The following is a 20,680-nucleotide window of genomic DNA, read 5'->3' on the forward strand; positions in this document are numbered from 1 at the left end:
GTTATTGATATGCTATATGAGTGTTGTTTTGGATTGTATTTTGATTAATACAATTTTGTTGTAAATCGCTTCAGTCTCAATTTATAAAAAACAAAAACATTTAACAAGCAATATCATTTTATTGTTGTGTCCCCTTGGTAAACTGGTTTATGTCTGGTTGTTATCTAGAAAAACACTCTGATGAAGGTAGATTGAGACCAAAAATGTGGTTAAATAAGATCCCTTACACTTGTTAGAAGCATGAAGATTACCACTACCAGTGTGCTGGAGTTGCTCTTCTTTTTGATTGTTAGCAAGAAGAATGTACTGAGTGCTTTGAGGTGGTCCATAAATCTCCTGACACACTGCTGTAATTACAGTAGTCTTTTCTCTGTAAAGGTGCTCAATACTGCACACCTACAAATGATTCAACCCCTCATCTCAGCACATATGAACAATTGATCCCAGTAGTCATTATTAGCAGTAAACATGAATATACAGGGCATTACTGGAGGAATAATGGCTGGAGTCTGCTGGCACTTTTCATATGTTGGGGGTGTCTTTTGTTCTGATCATCGACTCTGAAAGCCTCCAGAACAGAACGCAATTATTGGATGTGAGGAAGATTTGGGAAGTGATCTCATTTTGCCGCACTAAGGAAAGGAAACTCTCTCTCTCTTCTCTCTCTCTCTTCCCCCCTCTCTCTCTGTCCTCTCTCCCCCTTTCTCTCTCTCTGTCTCTCTCTCTCCCCCCTATGCTCAGCCTGGAGAATATTAACCCTGAGGAAAGCGACGCGGTAAGCCCTCCCCTTAGGAGCTCATGTGGGCTCACTTTTTTTTCTCTCACCAGAGTGTCCTCAATAAAAATGTATTGGGAAACGAAGGACAGCTAAGCACATTTCAACACTATGATATTGTTATTTTAGTATATTTTGTTAACATCTCCTTAAATAAAACATATGACTATAAATATATTGTTATTATTGGCTTATGAAGGCTTGACATTTTTAACATGAATTCAGATATATCCTACATGTGCACACACCTATGCACCACATCTGAGAACTGATATTTGTGCAACTGTAGCATCTGCATATTTATTAAATTTTTGTTGTTTTGTATGTTTTTTTTTATTTTGGTCAGTTGCTGGTTGTTGAATTAGGAATGATGTGTGTGTGTGTGTGGGTGTGTGTGTGTGTGTGTGTGTGTGTGTGTGTGTGTGTGTGTGTGTGTGTGTGTGTGTGTGTGTGTGTGTGTGTGTGTGTGTTACACCTGCTTGTCGTGTGTGTTAGGACCTTGAGGAACTGCTGAACAGGGTGAACAGTGCAGATTCAGCGCTGGGGATTGAGCGGAGCGGGGGGGTGATCGTGGACCGGCTGCAGAAGGTCCGGGAGAGAAGGAGGAAGATTACAGCAGAGGAGATGAATGCTGTTATAGAGGAGAGAGAGACAGCACTGGCCAGGGTGGGTCTGAACGACACTACACACACACACACACACACACACAAACAGTCGTTATAGAGGAGAGAGACATGTACGCCTTTCATTGTGTCAATGTTTCAAAAATTAACCACACTGTCTCCTCTGAATACTGAAAAAAATTGCTATCTCCAGCACTATTGACATCTCTCCCATTTTCTCAATTTTAAAATGCCCTTTGATTGGAAGTCTATTTTGCCGATACACACGGACACACATAGGCAAACACGGCTCACCTAACTAGTTCACATATACACAAAGCAAGAAATCTCTTCCCCCCCTCAAACAGACCCACACGCAGGGGTTTTGTCTGACGTTATCTGTTCTGATTCAGTAAAACCAACTACTTGATTCACATTTGAGGTTGGGGTAGTGTAACCTCAAATATTTGATACATCCATCTTACGTGGATATTTTCAAGGATTTAAAAACAAACAAGCAGTCGGACAAATATTGACATCCAGATATTATACCTCAACATTCAAATGTGGGCCCGGTATTTGCTTGGATATCTGGCATGTTGATATATAGACTAGACCTCTCATGTAGTGATTCAGTGTCCTGTTTTACAACTGGGTTTGTTTGAGGAGAGTTATGCAGACAGGCCACTGTTTTGTGCCAATGTGCAAAACAAGTCCATATATTAAAGCTTCCAATTGGCTCATTCATCCCCTCCTCTCCCCTGTAACTATTCCCCAGGTCATTGCTGTAAATGAGAATGTGTTCTCAGTCAACTTACCTGGTAAATAAGGGTTAATAAAATAGGAACCTGTCACAGCCCCACAGTATTACTGTTGACCAAATTATCAACAGGGAAATCTCCAAATTATAATTTCGGGCAGGGGTTCCAAACTTTTTCACTCAGGCCCCCATTGGGGAACTTCCCGCACCCCCCGTGTGCGAGCCCCGTCTATTTCTATAGGCACAAACACTGTACATGACACAAACTGTTCACACCCCTCTTCTTGGCTGAGAGAAAATGTTGTATGTTGACAGTTTATGTATGTCCTGTAATTCTACACATTTTGTCACGGGGTGCAGAGAACATTTAGCCGTTTTAAAGCTCATGTCCTGCAATTCGACACATTTTGCCATGTCTTATGTGTGTTCATGTGATATTTGAGTGACTCAAATGTTACAACAAAAACATTTGCAAAAGTAACAGCAACAACAACAAATTTGCCGACATAGGCGACATAAGGTATGCAATGACTAACATGACAAGAGGAACTGATGATGCACTACCCAATTTAGAAATTGCACCCTGTGCCTTCTACTTTCACAGCTTCCAAGAGTAAGCTGAAAACCGGACTTCCTTCAAAAATGTGTCCGTCCATCCATCTATCTAGCAAAAATCACCATGTCAGACACTCGCTCCTCTTTAGGAAGGTGTGGTAAGAATGTCAATCATAGCTCAGAGTTTTCAGCAGGACACTACTGTGCAGGGAGTCATACGGTCATGCATTCATCTGGGTGGGTGGTCGCAGACAGGGCTGCGAACTGTTTCTAGCTGGAGTTTGACATTTTTCTCTGTAGCCTGGATTTACCAGGCATATTATGATTGGGATGCTTCCTTTCTGCTTCCCTCTCTGTGGGTGAGCTTCTTGGATCTCTGTCCCGTTCAGCCCGACGCCGGGGCATTAAAAGGCAGGCATCAGACGTATGGAGAAGAAAGGCCTCCGCAACTCCACTATGCCTGCGTTATAAATGGCGCCCTATTTTCCTATATACTGTAGTGCAGTACTTTTGACTAGGGCCCATAGGGCTCTGGTCAAAAGTAGTCCTTGATATAGGGAATAGGGGGCCATTTGGGACTCGCCTATATGTAGACTGAACAGATTCAGCTTCATGGAGGTCACGCTGCTCCGGAAGCAGCACTTCCGACTGGTCTAAAGCTAGTCTAGTTTCATGTGCCTGTAGACTCTCTCTCCGTGAAGAAGGCATATTGGTTTATAGGGCTGTATGAAATGCTGATTCAGTTTTAACAGGATCTCTAATGGGTCCATTTTAGTCAATGGGATGTGTAATAAGCAGGTATTTCTAGTAACTTTTCTAGTAATGCCAGGTTAGCTGTATTGGTCCAACTTAGCTACTGTTATACGTTTCAGTCATAAAATTAGAATATGGTTTCAGTATTGTTTCACTGTGTTCTGAGACTCAGTAACAGAAGAACCACAGAACTAGAATGAATAGAACAGGCGTCCCTATTCAAGTCAATGATGGCATAATTGGTGAACTGGCAGCCTCATTCTATTTCTATGAAAAGAACACTCCTGTCCTCTCCTGCTCATTTCTCATCATTGGTTCAGTTTCTTCTCCTCTCTCATCCACCTCTGTTAATTATGTTGTCCCAGGTGTTCAAGCCATCTTATGAGGCATTTTTTTACAATGCCTAAATCAAAGACTGTATGTGGACTTTGGGGGGACTTCCCTTTGTTCAAAATACAAGCTGGTGCGATCAAGTTTTTACGCTCCAGAGAAGTTCTTCAAAATATGAGAGCCTAAATCTGATTTGAAAAGGTGTTGATTCTCCAGATTTGTACACATTTAATCAGCTGACCAATGCAATGACTCAAGTTCATAGAAGTCAGTCCATGAATTTGAGGTTGTCAATGAGGGAGATGTCGCCAGTCTTCTTAATGCCTCTGACTTTAACACAAGGCTGAGTGGGAGCAACCAGCTGAGCTCAACCCTAGACTACAACCATATCTCCACAAAACCCCGGGCTAACATCACATTCACATCTCCTGGAAAAAATATTGCCCCTGCTTTTTGCGGAGGGCAAAAAAAATCATCTTTGGAGCAATTTTAAAAGTAGGTTACAAATGCCTGTTCCTAATCCCTGTGAGGCGGGGATGGTCTCCACACTCTATCCTGAAGGATTTCTGCGTCCCCTGCTGCTCTTCCTATCCCTCTCTTCATCTCGAAGGGATTAGCCCACTGCGACTACCAGAGGGCCGCTACACCCACCAGCCTGCTGGAATATGAAAAGCTGGATAAGTGAAGGGAGGGAGAAGGAACAGAAACACATCTATTCTGTTTTACACCCCCCCCCCCTTATTTTCTCTCTATAAAGTGAATGCTGCAAAACAAAGGTTATTGATTCGTTAGGTACCTGGCAGTATGGTTACTTTATGCATTAGTGAATATTGTTCCTTGGTAGACTAGTGTACATGTTAAAAACTGAGAGCTGACGTTTTGCTATGTTCTGATTTGTCGTCTCTCATTGCCAGATCCACATATTTTCCTAGCGTCGATGATGTGTAATTGAGTGACGAGCCTCTGATTTGATTGACCGTGTGATGCACGCGTGTTTTCAGGCATAATGCGCCGAACATATGTAACGCTAGGTAATCCATGTCTGCTCCGTCCTCCATGTGTTCCGAAGGAGTGATGTGTTTGGGTGCCGTACTGTAGCCCCAGGAGTGGCCTTCCTAGCCTGCCTGGGAAGAATAGAGAGGTGCACTCCTTCTCTCTGTGTTCAGATTGAAATACTTTTAGTCCAAAACATCTGTTGCCTGTAAGCCATAACTCACCCTGACACTAAAGAGAAGCTTTGTGTTTTGTCTGGACCAGGGAACTATTATTCCAGACGGCAGAGGAAGAGGATGAGGGACGAGAGCAGCGAGCGGGGCTCCTAGGCTGCGCCCGCCTGCTCTTGTTTGCGGGAGCACTTTGGGGTTTTTTAGGCAGCTGGACGTCGAACCATTGCGACTTGTCAGGGTGAGAGGGATGGTTTACATTCCTGGTAAATGTCCTTTAGTCTTAGAATGTGCACATGGAGAAGAACACATATAGACTGGTATGAAACAACTCTGGCTTACAATAACACTGAGAGGTTCTGACTGAGCCGCGGTCTGTGTGTTTATACGGTCCGTCCGTCCGTCCGTCCGTCCGTCTGTCTGTCTGTCTGTCTGTCTGTCTGTCAGTGTAGTCTGCAGTGCCTGTGGGAAAAAAGCAGGGGAACTGCTGACATCAGAGTAGATAACAATCACATAGTATGTAGTAATTCACGTTGCGTCTGTTTATGGTATTGAAAAAGATACCTTTTGGTAATTATTTTAAATACTTTTATGAAAGCTTCATTGTCATCAAAGTATATTGCATGTTATTAAGTCATTAAATAATGTGTTTATAAATTCTGAAGAATAAAGGTCGACACATACATTTGCGGTATGAAGTATTTTTTCCCAGAAATAGACCAGTGAAAACAAGATGTCTCTGATCTTTTCAAACGGTTGTAACTGGTCGGTTTGGCCTATAAATTCTCCATTTCTCTTTGTCCTTCATGACTCATAAGAAGCTTCTCTGCCAAGGAGTAGAAACCAAGAGCTACTGGTGAGAAAGACTGGTGACGCATGTATACATTTAACTCTGCCTGCCTGGCATGCCGAGGCTTTCACTGCACTGCGATGGGCGAATTCCCTACTAATGTATTTCAAGTGATTATTTCCCCTTCTCTTCCTCTGGCTCTTCTTCCACAGTGCAAGCGGCTGGAGCAGGATCTCCTACAGGCGAGAGAGCAGAGCCAGACTTCAGCAAACAACTTGAGACACCTGACTGCCGAAAACAATCAAGAGCGTTCTCGAAAGGTAAATCTACCCCCCCCCCCCCTTCTTTTTGCCCCTCTCGCAGAAGAATCCTTGCAAATTAAGGCTTTGAGCAGCACAGGTTCTCCTTCTCTAGGGTCGCGTTCCAAATGTCACCCTTTTCCCTATATAGTGCACTACTTTTGACCAGAGAGCCCTATGGGCCCTGGTGAAAAGTAGTGCACTATAAAGGGAATAGGGTGCCATTTGGGCCTAGAACTCTGTGTATGAATACAAGGGGCTGTGTACATTACTGTGCCGAGCTCACTGCTGCTGTTTGCCAACAAGTCTTATATGGCCTCCCCCACTCCTACTACAGTATGCTGGGGTCTTACTTAGATACCAACCCCTAAAACCAGCCCTGCCCCCACACTCAAACACCACATTTACATTTTCCTCACAGGTAAAATGGTATTGTTTATTCAACCACTCACTGTTTGCTTGTTTTTTGCCCTTATTTGGCCTGGTGATCTAAAGCGATAGAGCTGTTGGTTGGGGGATCCAACCAACTATTTGATGGGATTTAGAATGACATCATCAACAAGGGGCTAGGGCCGTAATGTCACACACACACCAACACACAAACGTGTCCCCTCCAGTGAGGTACAGGGTAAACACAAGACTGTTTGATGTCTTCCATTTATCTGATGAAGCAGAGCCCCCTATGCTTAATGCGGAGAAAGTGAGCTGTAAACATGCTCATTAGATAGGGCTAGCTAGGTGAACGGTATCACCCCACCGATGAGCCTGAAGTAGCAAGGTTGCCTGAGAGGTCAGCTGATGGTCCCATTACAAAAAGGATTCTCTGAGGATACAGTAGATTACACTGCTATATGTTTGCAGCCAGGCCTATTCTGACTAGTGCTTGCCTTGCTTGCAGGCTATTGCTCTGTCTGTAGTCATTCACTGCTCTCTTCTCCTTGTCCTTTGGCTGACTAAGCTCTCGAGTCACCACCATTTGGAATTGATAGAAAAAGCAATAAGGCACAGAATTACTACATAGCTAGCTCCCTTATTGTTGCCTCTGACCTATTCCAACAGCTACATTTTATACATTATATTACACATTCTTTTATACATTATTTTATACTTTATATTCTCATAATGAACATTTGCTTTAGGATTTTCAGATGACTACTCTCTCTGGGTGTGATTGCCACATTTTTGAATCCTTATATTTCACTAATAGAATTCATGATCATGAAAATCACGGCAATATTTGTTGGCCAGTATGGTGAAACGGACACACCAGATGTTTGTTGATGAAAACAATGAACACGTTTGTGACTAGGGAGTATTGTGGTCGTTTTATTTATTTCAGATGACTATGATGAGTTCTTCTGCTTTAACTCAACTATGAGAACCTCCGTCCAGTCTTCTTCTGCTCTTTCTAAAGGCTGCTTGCTGCCAGTATTTGTACTCTTCTTTATTTCTTAGAAGGTTTCTCCACTGATGGCTTATTAAGAAATATATTACATTTTGTTATTAATGTAGCACTTGGTTTTTCTATAAATCCCCTTAATTATAGATTGGCTCCTGGGATTACAGAGCAGAGTTTTAATTTCAAATGAAACGGGAACAGCTGTCATAAAATTAGTCAACAGTGCCGGGAACAGATCCACAAAACAATTTAAAAACTCACAGATCTTTGATTCATCAATTGACATTTTACTTTAAAGAATCCAGCTGAGAGAAAATGACTTTTAAATTGATTTCAAAATAGAAAGGTCAGTGTCTTCTGCTGAAATTCATCTTGACGTGCAGAAAATGTACTCATTTAAAATCTATTTTTTCTATAACTGCATGAATGGACTCTCTGTATACTCATAACCTAACTGGTTTATTTTCTAAAGAATTATAGAAACAGGGACATGGCCAACCCAACATTCCCAATTTGTTTACATTTTAAGACCCCCAGACTTGCATTTGATCATGATACCAAATTCTTCCCTAGCATGACTAAGTAATGTCAAGTAGTAGTGTTGTGGAGGAGCAGGCTGAATCTGAGCTGCTAGGGCTAGCTCGACGGAGGAAGCAGTCGTAATGATTAACTGCATTGGCGAGGCGGGGAGAGGAGAGGAGCATTGCAGTGCGATTATTCTGGGCTGTCAGTGCTTGAAAGAAAAGCTGGTGTGCAAACACAGGTGGTTCAGGGCTAGGGCAGCCACTACAACAGACCACTTGAAATGACCTGAGCATTGAGAGCAATGAGAACCCCTCAACCCCGGCCCTCTCCTCTCCACCCCTGCCATTTCAGAGGGCCCTAAAGTCACAGACATCTACTCCGCTCAAGACAAGCCCACACACTCTCTCACACACACACAGAGCTTTAGGACCCACTTCCAGAGCGTCCTTGAGAAGACTGAAGAACTGGTACTCTCAAAGGCACTCATAGATGAAAACATGATTTTTCTGTGTTTTATATACAGTGGGGAGAACAAGTATTTGATACACTGCCGATTTTGCAGGTTTTCCTACTTACAAAGCATGTAGAGGTCTGTAATTTTTATCATAGGTACACTTCAACTGTGAGAGACGGAATCTAAAACAAAAATCCAGAAAATCACATTGTATGATTTTTAAGTAATTAATTAGCATTTTATTGCATGACATAAGTATTTGATACATCAGAAAAGCAGAACTTAATATTTGGTACAGAAACCTTTGTTTGCAATTACAGAGATCAGATGTTTCCTGTAGTTATTGACCAGGTTTGCACACACTGCAGCAGGGATTTTGGCCCACTCCTCCATACAGACCTTCTCCAGATCCTTCAGGTTTCGGGGCTGTCGCTGGGCAATACGGACTTTCAGCTCCCTCCAAAGATTTTCTATTGGGTTCAGGTCTGGAGACTGGCTAGACCACTCCAGGACCTTGAGATGCTTCTTACGGAGCCACTCCTTAGTTGCCCTGGCTGTGTGTTTTGGGTCGTTGTCATTCTGGAAGACCCAGCCACGACCCATCTTCAATGCTCTTACTGAGGGAAGGAGGTTGTTGGCCAAGATCTCGCGATACATGGCCCCATCCATCCTCCCCTCAATACGGTGCAGTCGTCCTGTCCCCTTTGCAGAAAAGCATCCCCAAAGAATGATGTTTCCACCTCCATGCTTCACAGTTGGGATGGTGTTCTTGGGGTTGTACTCATCCTTCTTCTTCCTCCAAACACAGCGAGTGGAGTTTAGACCAAAAAGCTCTATTTTTGTCTCATCAGACCACATGACCTTCTCCCATTCCTCCTCTGGATCATCCAGATGGTCATTAGCAAACTTCAGACGGGCCTGGACATGCGCTGGCTTGAGCAGGGGGACCTTGCGTGCGCTGCAGGATTTTAATCCATGATGGCGTAGTGTGTTACTAATGGTTTTCTTTGAGACTGTGGTCCCAGCTCTCTTCAGGTCATTGACCAGGTCCTGCCGTGTAGTTCTGGGCTGATCCCTCACCTTCCTCATGATCATTGATGCCCCACGAGGTGAGATCTTGCATGGAGCCCCAGACCGAGGGTGATTGACCGTCATCTTGAACTTCTTCCATTTTCTAATAATTGCGCCAACAGTTGTTGCCTTCTCACCAAGCTGCTTGCCTATTGTCCTGTAGCCCATCCCAGCCTTGTGCAGGTCTACAATTTTATCCCTGATGTCCTTACACAGCTCTCTGGTCTTGGCCATTGTGGAGAGGTTGGAGTCTGTTTGATTGAGTGTGTGGACAGGTGTCTTTTATACAGGTAACGAGTTCAAACAGGTGCAGTTAATACAGGTAATGAGTGGAGAACAGGAGGGCGTCTTAAAGAAAAACTAACAGGTCTGTGAGAGCCGGAAATCTTACTGGTTGGTAGGTGATCAAATACTTATGTCATGCAATAAAATGCAAATTAATTACTTAAAAATCATACAATGTGATTTTCTGGATTTTTGTTTTAGATTCCGTCTCTCACAGTTGAAGTGTACCTATGATAAAAATTACAGACCTCTAAATGCTTTGTAAGTAGGAAAACCTGCAAAATCGGCAGTGTATCAAATACTTGTTCTCCCCACTGTACATTTCTATTCACACTGAGGTGGGAATAATACTGTGAAATTGTGAAAATTATGATAATGCCTTTTAGTGTATGTTTGGTATGGAGTTTTGGCCTGCCTGGTGACATCACTGTGCGGGAAATTAGTTAATAGACCAATGAGAAGAGACCAAACCTCTCTACCAATAACAGCTCATTTTCAGTTTTCCCCTCCCCACTCAGACCACTTTCAAACTGTACTAGCCAAATTCTTGCTTGAGAAATTGCTATTTTATTTATTTTTTTTTTATTTTTTTTTAACAATCACACTAAGTGATGTAATTGCTGCCCAGAAATGATTTGATATTGAGCTAGAAACAGCAGCATTGGACCTTTAAAAAATGGGATCTGAAACCTACAGCTTGATACTATCAGCTTGATACTATTATTTGTTGAAGACATTATCATGAAAGCACAGTCATCATACACTTGCTCATTAACTAGCCCTCGGTTTAATGTGAATGCAGGTACGTTACTTGTTGCTGCGGTCTAGTATGTCAAGGGCTTAGTTGCCAGGTGTGGTCTCTGGCTGTCGCTATCTCTTTGATTGATGTCCATTAACAATAGCAAGTGATTCAGACTGGAGGACAGGAGGAGGAAAGGCAGTGCAATTTGACACTAGTTTAAATTCAATTATTCTAATTGGCCACTACAGATGAATAAGATTACGGAGAATGTTGAGAACATAGTCCAGAATCAAATATATATTAGATCTTCTATTTATATCCATCAACAAAGTCCACATCAGTCAATAGTTTGTTGTGTGTCATAACAGATGCAGCTTTCCATAGATTGATCTTCCCAGTTCCCACCGAGTCAGAAATGCCAGCCAGTCCCTGCTGCCAATCTGTTGCACTTTGGCCCCATCCGCCCCACCACCGGCTGTATGCCCTGCAACCTCCTGTACTGTACCTCTAAAAGGTCACGCTAGTTATTCTCCTTCACAGGACTGCCTGCCTTCATCATCACAACAGGTTAACCCGCTACTCTGTCAACCTCATTTGGATATTATTCTAATGAATGCTGATATAATACATATGATTAAAAGAAACTGGCTTTGAAGTCGAGCTCTCCTCCCTGTTGGTGAAAAGTACATATTGACTTTAGAGGTTGGCCTCTTTTTGATGTTCTCTTTGACTTGGGAGACCTTGGTGCCAGTAATTAGAAGGATGGTTCTGGAGACCCGAGGGGAAGCTGCATGTACTTAGTTAGGCCAAAGGTGTTTATAGCAGCAGACCAGACCCCAGCCCAGTGCTCATATGGTTTCAGCCTCTACAATCCTTGCCCAAGTCATAAAAGGCTTAAAAAATGAGGTGCATATTTTTTTTTAACAGTTAGGTACTTTCTGAATTTGTCCAATAAGAACACAGATTTCCCTTTTTGCAGTGCCCTACTGAACATAACCCTGTTGTCCAATTCTCTTCTCCTCTCACAGGTTTAGACAAATCCCCTCCTAGCTCTCTCCCTCCTCCCCTATCACACAGAAGCTATAGATATTGCGGTCATTTACAGTATGGCCCTGTCTGCCTTGTTTATTTAAACCTCCTCCATTGTTCCCTCCTCTCCCAGCTGTTGAGACCATCAATACATCTGTTTCAACGGCTGCTAATTAGCAGGGTCTTTATTGTGGGCCAGGTTTAACCACAGGGTTGCCCAGGACACATTCACTCACACACACACACTGTTTACCCAGCGTCCCCTGCTCCCACCCACCGCCGCGACCAGTCCCGCCGGCCTCCCTTCCCGGTAGGCCCTCTGAGTAGGTGCTGAGTGGAGAGACAATAGCATGAATGGGATCCCCTCAGAGCATCCTCATTGTGTTGGATGCTCCCTGTGTGCTGCTGGGACTGCTGGCGCTCTACATGCGCTGAATTAAAACGCAGTTAAAAGACATACGCTGCTACGCTGCAGACATGGATAGTTCTCTGTGTGAGAGGAATCAGTGATGTTACATTTGCAGCTTCGGGCTCAGTACAAAAACTACTGCGAGAACCCGTAAAGAAGTGATAATTCAGCTGCATATAAACATGATTTGGTTTTGAGTAAACTACTTTTTCCAGTGTTCAAAAACGGAATGCATAAGACGTTTTATGAAAAGTGTGATAACTTTATTGTCAAATCAAAATGGTCAAAATGCAGGAGCATTTGTGAATGTCTTTCAGAAAGAGAGAGCCATTGATGAAAAACATTGATTCAACCACCCGGGCACAATGTCACTTGGCTGCTACAAGCTATGTTTGTCAAACTGTGATGGGATGTGTGTGTGTCTGTTCCTTGTGTTTTTACCAGAAGGTGCTGGAGATAGTGTTTGTGTTCTACACAAAAGATCAGTGATGTTACAATTAGTAATCATGTTCGATCTATTCATTGCATTTCTATCTGCATCATTCTGAACGGTCTGTCTGTCCGTTGTGTTGTAGTGTTACCAGGAGGACGTAGAGGCGGTCCAGAGAGAGAGGGACAGGGCCCTGGAGCACATTCAACGGCTGGAGGAGGAAATACAAACACTGCGAGCGTACCACAGGTGACAGACACACACTTCCCCTTTTAAAAATGCCACACCTTCACTATCATCTGCATAGAAGATGCAAATATAGGAATCCCTATCTGCATAAGTGAACATTCACAGTTAGTATGAATATATGGTTTATTGCTGCTTGGTACATTGATATGATTTCTGCTGTGGTTACGCAGCTCCAAGTATTGGATATTTAAAGGCACAACAGTGAAATATGATAAGCGATATATTAGTCCGCTTTGATGTGACTTAGCAGGATCTTAGTGGGAAGTCATTTGTGTAATCATATCAATAATATAATGTAATGCTCAATCGTGCATTTTTCCAATAGTACATTTTATGTAAACAAAAAGTATCCCATCATTTATGTAACAATTGTAAAATACTGACCCTAGTAATTTACATTTACATTTACATTTAAGTCATTTAGCAGACGCTCTTATCCAGAGCGACTTACAAGTTGGTGCATTCACCATATGATGTCCAGTGGAACAACCACTTTACAATAGTGCATCTAACTCTAAGGGGGGGGGGGGGGGGGGGGTTAGAAGGATTACTTTATCCTATCCTAGGTATTCCTTAAAGAGGTGGGGTTTCAGGTGTCTCCGGAAGGTGGTGATTGATTCCGCTGACCTGGCGTCGTGGGAGAGTTTGTTCCACCATTGGGGTGCCAGAGCAGCGAACAGTTTTGACTGGGCTGAGCGGGAACTGTACTTCCTCAGAGGTAGGGAGGCGAGCAGGCCAGAGGTGGATGAACGCAGTGCCCTTGTTTGGGTGTAGGGCCTGATCAGAGCCTGAAGGTACGGAAGTAATAAAGTATTATATTCCAGTGTAATTTTGAATCCAATTCTGCACCAATAATATTAGCAGCAGGGAGAGTGTTACACATTCATGGGACCATAGATCCTTTCAATTGTGTTTGGCTGAAAGAGTTGGGCGTGTCACACCTCATTTGAACTTCTTAATCAAATAAAATTCTGCACAGCAAGACAGATCATCGCTCTCCCACTTATTAAAAATGAGAAGCATGTTCTGAGCCAGCTCTCCCTCCAACATACTCAAGAAAATCCACATTAAGAGTTAAAACTGGACCTCATATGCAGTGTTTGCTCTGGATTGAGATAGCTAAAATAAGTAATTACACTCTAGTTAGACTTATAATATTAATCCGTGGGAACTTCTTTATTAGAAGTTTTGGAAAATACAGAAAAATAAGGAAAGGTTGCTTTTTATTTGTCTCAGCTTTAATCCGCCAATGACCGTTTTTGTCATTTGTCATTCAATGGAAGAAATGAACGCCTTAAAAAAGAGACAAAATACATGGGACACTTGAACTTCCAGCAGTGTCGATATCCTTCATTGTGTATTTTCCGTTGGCTCAGAAAGTAGCCATTCTGGTTTGGTAACCTGCATCCTGTTCTTAATGTTTCCCATATTCTGATAGTACGTTTTCTCTTTTAGTTTTATCTGCATCTCATCTGTCATGTGGTTGAGTGTTTGTCTGGCGTTGGTGAACACATTGTGACAGATCTATGGTCCTATTCCCACTACGAGATACGAAGAAGAGTCTGAGGAGCGGGGCGACAAAAGAGAATTCTACTTTCTAATTCTACCACATTACATCGTTGCCTTAACTTTCGTTGTGGATGGCAACAGAACATTTTGGTTCGCAGCTCAAATTGACTGTAAAATATCACTGTAGCCCCTGGCCATTAAGTGCAAACTATTCAACAATGACAGAAACCTTTCTTCTCAAACATATGACACTATTGAATAATGCAACCAAACCATATTACGCTCTTGAATAATGCAACAATTTACATGCTTGTATGTGCAGAAAATTAAAGGCTTTATTTTCTCGTCTGTATGCCACAAGACAAAATCTCAGAGTTACTATAAGAGCATGTCTTCATCAAGTAATGTTAGCCTATCACAAATGATATATTTTTATCAATATCATGCAAATCATTGCATATGGTAAAAGCAAATTGCGACTGTAAATGCGAGTATGAGTGAATTCACCACAATAAGCTGTTTTATATGGAAGCACATACCCGCCACAATTTTTTTTTTTTATGATTTGTAAATGTGCACAATTAGTCTGTGCTTCAGTCTGATCAACTGTAGACTACTAATAACAACCACAGCTCCAGGTAGCTTAGAAACACCTATGCGCTCTGATCCCATCGGGGCCAGGGGAAACGTAGCATCGTGTTTTTATAGCCCAAGCTACAGTATGTATTTATAGCCTAAAATAGGCCCATTTATTTGTATTCTGAGAAAATGTGAATGTGATCAAATTTGGTTTATATTCACACTTCAGGTGGCTAGGCTACCTAGGCCTTTTTAATCAATATTATTGACTTGAATTAATCAATTAACACAATGATGATGACATACTTTATGAGTATATTTTTAATTACAGATGCAAAGGCCTATACGATGCAACCCTTCATAGCCCATATAAAACCGTTTTTTTTACAGCTGATTTATTACTGCTGTACGCTGCAACTTGGGTCCGAAGTTGGTTACGTTAGCCTACTACCAGATCAGGAAAAACTCTGGGCCCCTGGAAAACAATTCCCTCCCCCCACCTCTGAAATCACCACACAATGTTAAAAAATTAAGGGGGGGACTACATTTGACATGTTTTTGGAAAATGTCTATAGATTTCAGCTGTTTTAAAAACATTTCTCAGCTATTACCATTTATACTGTAAGAATGTTGGCTCAACGTGACAATTTTGTTCACACTGCCCTGCTTTAAGGGGGAAACTGTCTGGGGTAGCAGTCAAGACGTAGCAAGCGCGCAAGTTTACATTTGAGTAATATGTGTAGAGGACGGTATTTTTACCAGAAGTGTAGTAAATGGGAAGAGGCTCTATGAGAACACTAGTAGGATTTTCTGAAGCCCCCCACCTCACCCTGGCTTTACTCCTAGACACTGAGGACGACATTGTTTTCTCCTCTTCTCAGACAATTTGCTTTGTGTGAGAACGGGAGAAAGAAAGCGTGAGATAGAAGAGTGGGTCTTGTACTGGTCCTGTGGTGCTAGACCTTTATGTGGGGAACCAGCCTTCGAGGCCCAACAAAGCCCAGAAGAGAAGATGGCTCGGCTATGTGTGTCTGTTTGCTCTGAGGATTCACTGGCCCTCTCCATTGTGTCCCCAGGATAACAACACACCCAATCACATGAAAGGGAGGCAGCAGACGTCAAATAAAAATAAAGAAGAAGAGAAGGGGCCAAAACGCTAGCGACCGGCCAGCCTACCTCGTCAAAACACAGACTCACATTATGGGGTTCCATGTTCAGAGAAACCCCTGTTGATAAAAAGCAAAAATAGGGAGAAATGTACTAGCCGACGGGGGACAGTTGTTTTAAAGGGTTGACGTTGGAGGGGGTGGGCTGAGGGAGAGGGGAGACGGCCGGTGCTTTGTTTGAGACCCAGCCAGACCAGGGCGGTGTTCCAAATGTGTCCTAAATGCCACCCTATTACCTACATAGTGCACTACTTTTAACCGGAGACATATGAGCCCTGGTCAAAAGTAGTGCACTACATAGGTGAATAGGGTGCCATTTGGGACTGAACCCAAGGCTGCTGGAGGGAGTCAGTCAGCCCAAGCAGGACACGTATTAACACTCCGAACGGACAGACAGACGGCTCCCTAGGGAAGGCTGATTATAACGGAGGCTGAGTGGGTCGCACTTTAACACCTAAAAACTCAATAGTCATTAGCTTGGCTAGCAGACGGAAACAAGACAGGCTGCCTGGAGTTTCCTACTGGGGCGTCACTATATACGTTCATATCTGCACAAAACCCCGATGAAGGCTCCGCATTGGCTTTAACAGTAAAGAAGTATTTTTATCAACTTCCACTGTCCCTCGGGAGTTGCTGAATTTCCTCTTCACTTTCATGGGGCATTTTAGGTTCATTTTAAGGTGATACATAACGTACGTCACCATCAATCCTGACTAACAACAAGGAAAAGTTAACCATTGCCTCAGACTCAGGGTTAGCTCTTCCTTTTCAGTCTGTGCTGCCCAATACATTTGGCGGATTGTCTGGGAGCCCTCCGAGCAAGCTAAACTCCATCGAGATAGAAACGGAGGAAGTAATTCAAAACGCACAGCAGCACCCTGGCAAACTGCCGAACCTCAAACCCAAATTGGTTTGTGTTCCTACATCGTAGGCAGATGATAGAAACGCGTTATTTAGGGACAAGCCAGTATAAACAACATGGACACTCCTCTCAGTCCTGAGAGTGTCTCACTGTGATTTATTTCTATGGTAGTAGGAGCCAAGATATCCTGGTCCCAGATCTGTTTGTGCTGTCTTGCCAACTGCTATGGTCTTTAATATATTGTCATGCCAAACATGACAACGATCATAGGAGTTGGCTATACAGCATAAACAGATCTGGGACCAGTCTAGAGCCAAGGTACTGAAGGTGGCTATCCTCCCAGTTAATGTGGTTTGGCTTGGGATACTGTACATGTGTCGTAAAAGGTGAGGTGACCTGGCTGCCTCTCAGAGGTGCCAAGGTAGGTAGGTGACCGAACGTTATCCTGTCCAGTATGTAGCTTGGTGTACCTGTCTGGTAACAGGAGAGGTCTGTGACCAGGCTCTCTCTGCTGACCTTGTGGTTTATTTGTTTAGAGCCCAGAGAGATAAGTCTCTATTAAATGGTGTTTTACATACCCAGCCCCTAACAATCCCCCTCCACACTAACCATTAACCATACATACATCCTAAAATGGCACCCTACACCCTTATATAGTGCACTGCTTTTGACCAGGGCCTATAGGGCTCTAGTCAAACGTAGCGCACTATATAGGGAATAGGGTGCCATTTGTGACATACCCATCTCTAGAATTGGAGGGCAGGTTCATTGAGCTCTAGCGTCTGTGCTGTGTTATCTGATTGGGGGACTTAATGGCTAACTGTTCTGCGTTGCAGACTGTTCTGTAGGTCACTGGCAGAAACTGGTGCAGAAAGCCACCATGTTCAGAAACACAGAATGAATAGTCATGAGCATTCTATAGATAGACACAGACGCACAAGAGCAGGTGGGGAGATAAGAGTGAGGAATCTGGAGCGGAGCGTCACTTGTTGTAAATACTGTACTTCACGACAAGAAAGTCATGGGAGCTGAGTAGACCTATTTCTCACTCCAGCTAGGTATTTGGATGAAACACAGATGGATGAAATGTGTTCAGATCAGTACAACAGGAACTTCCTAGCTACATTAAACCGACACTCGTCCTCATGAATGGAACGGGATCAGCTCTAACAGTAGAGTACATGCATGGCCTTGTGCTTTTGTTGTTGTTGTTCCAAGGAGTACTTCCCATGGAAGTTGTCAGCACTATTAAATATTGGTGCTAAAATCCCCTAATTTTACTTTCATGTGATCACAGTAGCAGATTTCAGTTAGAAACACAACTTCAAATCACCTCTCATCTGGTTTGTGGTCTCGTTTAACCACTCTCTCAATAGGTAGCTCTCTGTGTCTCCCTGGGAGAACCTCAATTGGTTTTGCTGTCCTCTGTCCTCTCCTTGCCTCTTTTTGAAAAAGGTCATCGAGGAGTGGAGGCGAGGAGAGGAAAGGTTTCATTGCATGAAATGAGACTCCTCCACTCACGTGTCATCAGGCAACTAACGTTTACAGGGGTGAAATCCCAAAATAACGTTGTAAATTGATCAAAATAAATGTAGCTAGTTGTGCAAGACATTTTCCAGATACAATGATAAGTAGCATATTGTATTTAAATGAGTGCAAACAACAACTGATTCAAAGGTGGGCTGGCGGATTGTAAAACACTTCCGAAGCGCGAGGATACTCTTGTGCATCCTCTGCCGAAGTAGGTAATTAAGGAGGGGAGCAGACTCCTATGTTTGCCTACTAACGAATTGGCACTCTCTTCGACCACTTATCGGTTTCCGGGTCACAGAGGAGTCGAGGAGAAGACAGACTTTTGCCCAATTCAGAATCCCCCCCTCCATTCTCTCTCCCTGCTTCGTTCGCTCTTTTGCTCTGCCAGGAAATTAATTTGAACAGTTTGAGGACAATGTTTCTCTTTCCTGTTGATTGGTTTCCATGTGTGTTGTAAAGGGAGGGGTATAGTGTAGCTGGGGGGTCGAGGCGCGGTTGCCAGGGTCAGATAAGATAATCCATATTTAAGCAACACTCCCCTTCCCTCCTCTGTCCTTGTTTGTCACTGTCATCGGGCCTTCAGACCCAATATGTTTACATTTAATTAAACAAAGCACACAAACTTTACATCACTTCCAATAGCTATCAATAGCACAGCTGAATTGATTACCCTCAGCTCTGAAAAACAAGAGGAAGCATTAAACAGGAGCTTCATCTTCCCCCTCTGAAACTCATTACAGGCCAGAATGACTGATATGATTTTAAAGCTATGTCCACACGCCTACCTGGAATGGCAGCAGAGACCTCCGGTCATTAATCTAGATTAGATTGTCAGCCGTCAGTGGACAACTGACTATAATGTCGCTCATAGAGCTAATGGAGGATAGAAAGGGTATTGTTATCTGACCAAACCTTATTACCTAGCTCAGGGCTCTCCAACCCTGTTCCTGGAGAACTACCGTCCTGTAGATTTTCACTCCAACACTAATCTAGCGCACCTGATTCTAATAATTAGCTGGTTGAGAAGCTGAACCAGGTTAGCTACGACTGGGGTTGGCGTGAAAACGTACAGGAGAGTAGCTCTCCACGAACAGGGTTGGAGAGCCTTGACATAGCTAGTTACCTGCCGCTTCAATGAATGGGGTTGTTTTAATGTTTAGCTTTGAATTGATATTTAACTCTGCTGAGGTACAGTGATTTTTTTTTTTATCAAGCAAATTGTGGAAAATATATAATATAAATCTTTCAGTTATAGAAGTGGAATGCCCTGGGGTTATTGCATACTTAGTTATATTGCAAGTCAAGGATTGTGTCATCCAATGGCCTTCACCAGATTGTTCAATGATGTTGATGATTATTATTTCTATTTTATCTCTGTGCGTCAATAACAGTGACTTGAAACTCTTGCTAAATTAAGGATCACATATTGGTCTTTGGAGAGAGAGAGAGCCTCATTTTCCAATCTCATTTTTAATCATATTGCCAGTGAGACATATTTTTCAAATATATTTTTTCAATTGATTGAACACATTCTTGTGGGATTGTCCAAAAATATGCATTGGAATTGGTTTGGGTTAATAACTGAACTGCGGACGGGCAAGGGTATTGTTCCTGGACTGTAATCGAGTGAAGAATGGAGTAATAAATCTGTAATAGGATTTGTCCCAAATGGCACCCTGTTCCTAGTTGGGTTCCTGAGGGGCGCAGCGGTCTAAGGCTCTGCATCTCAGTGCTAGAGGGGTCACTACAGACACCCTGGTTCGAATCCAGGCTGTATCACAACCGGCCGTGATTGGGAGTCCCGTAGGGCGGCGCACAATTGGCCCAACGTCGTCCGAGTTTGGCCGGTATAGGCCGTCATTGTAAATAAGAATTAGTTCTTAACTGACTTGCCTAATTAAATAAAGTTTAAATAAAATAAAAAATTCCCTATATAGTACTTTTGACCCATTGACCCCAACTCTGACTATGTATGCATCCAAAGTAAGGGACCATTTGGAATGCATACATAGTCAGAGTTGGGGTCAATGGGAAATGTTTGGTTTCCTCTCCTTCCCAATAGATAATGGGTTTTGTCAGCCCTTTACTAAGGTGAAGAGTACCCTACACCACCCTACCAAGCTCTATTGATAATATAACCACACCGATGTAGTGTTTACCTCAATCGTTCTCTTTTTGAGAGCTGCTTTCTCTCTTTATTTGAGAGATTCTCTCTCTCATCTCATTGGAAACACCTGTCTGCTTTCACCTTGCGCTCCTATGTCTCAACCAGTTTGATGCTCTCAGTCACACACACACACACACACACACACACACACACACACACACACACACACACACACACACACACACACACACACGCTCGGTCACACTCGTTTGATGCTTTCAGTCAGTCAGTCCCGTCAGTAATG

General features: G+C 43.0%; 1 protein-coding gene across 4 annotated transcripts in view; it reads left to right on the forward strand.

The window, feature by feature from the left end:
- mipol1 (mirror-image polydactyly 1) overlaps positions 1–20,680 on the forward strand; it is a 77,963-nt gene that overhangs the window by 47,973 nt on the left and 9,310 nt on the right. For 2 of the 4 annotated variants that reach the window (XM_071365537.1, XM_071365539.1), the window contains 4 exons: positions 742–775; positions 1,271–1,441; positions 5,941–6,048; positions 12,517–12,620. In XM_071365537.1, coding sequence (XP_071221638.1) covers positions 742–775; positions 1,271–1,441; positions 5,941–6,048; positions 12,517–12,620 — 417 coding nt within the window. Of the gene's footprint in view, positions 1–741; positions 776–1,270; positions 1,442–5,940; positions 6,049–12,516; positions 12,621–13,213; positions 13,415–20,680 lie in introns of all 4 variants that reach the window. The other 2 variants (XR_011670634.1, XM_071365538.1) reach the window with 2 other exon arrangements.

The sequence above is a fragment of the Salvelinus alpinus genome, chromosome 25 (assembly GCF_045679555.1).
Source record: "Salvelinus alpinus chromosome 25, SLU_Salpinus.1, whole genome shotgun sequence".
In the NCBI taxonomy this organism is placed as follows: domain Eukaryota; kingdom Metazoa; phylum Chordata; class Actinopteri; order Salmoniformes; family Salmonidae; genus Salvelinus; species Salvelinus alpinus.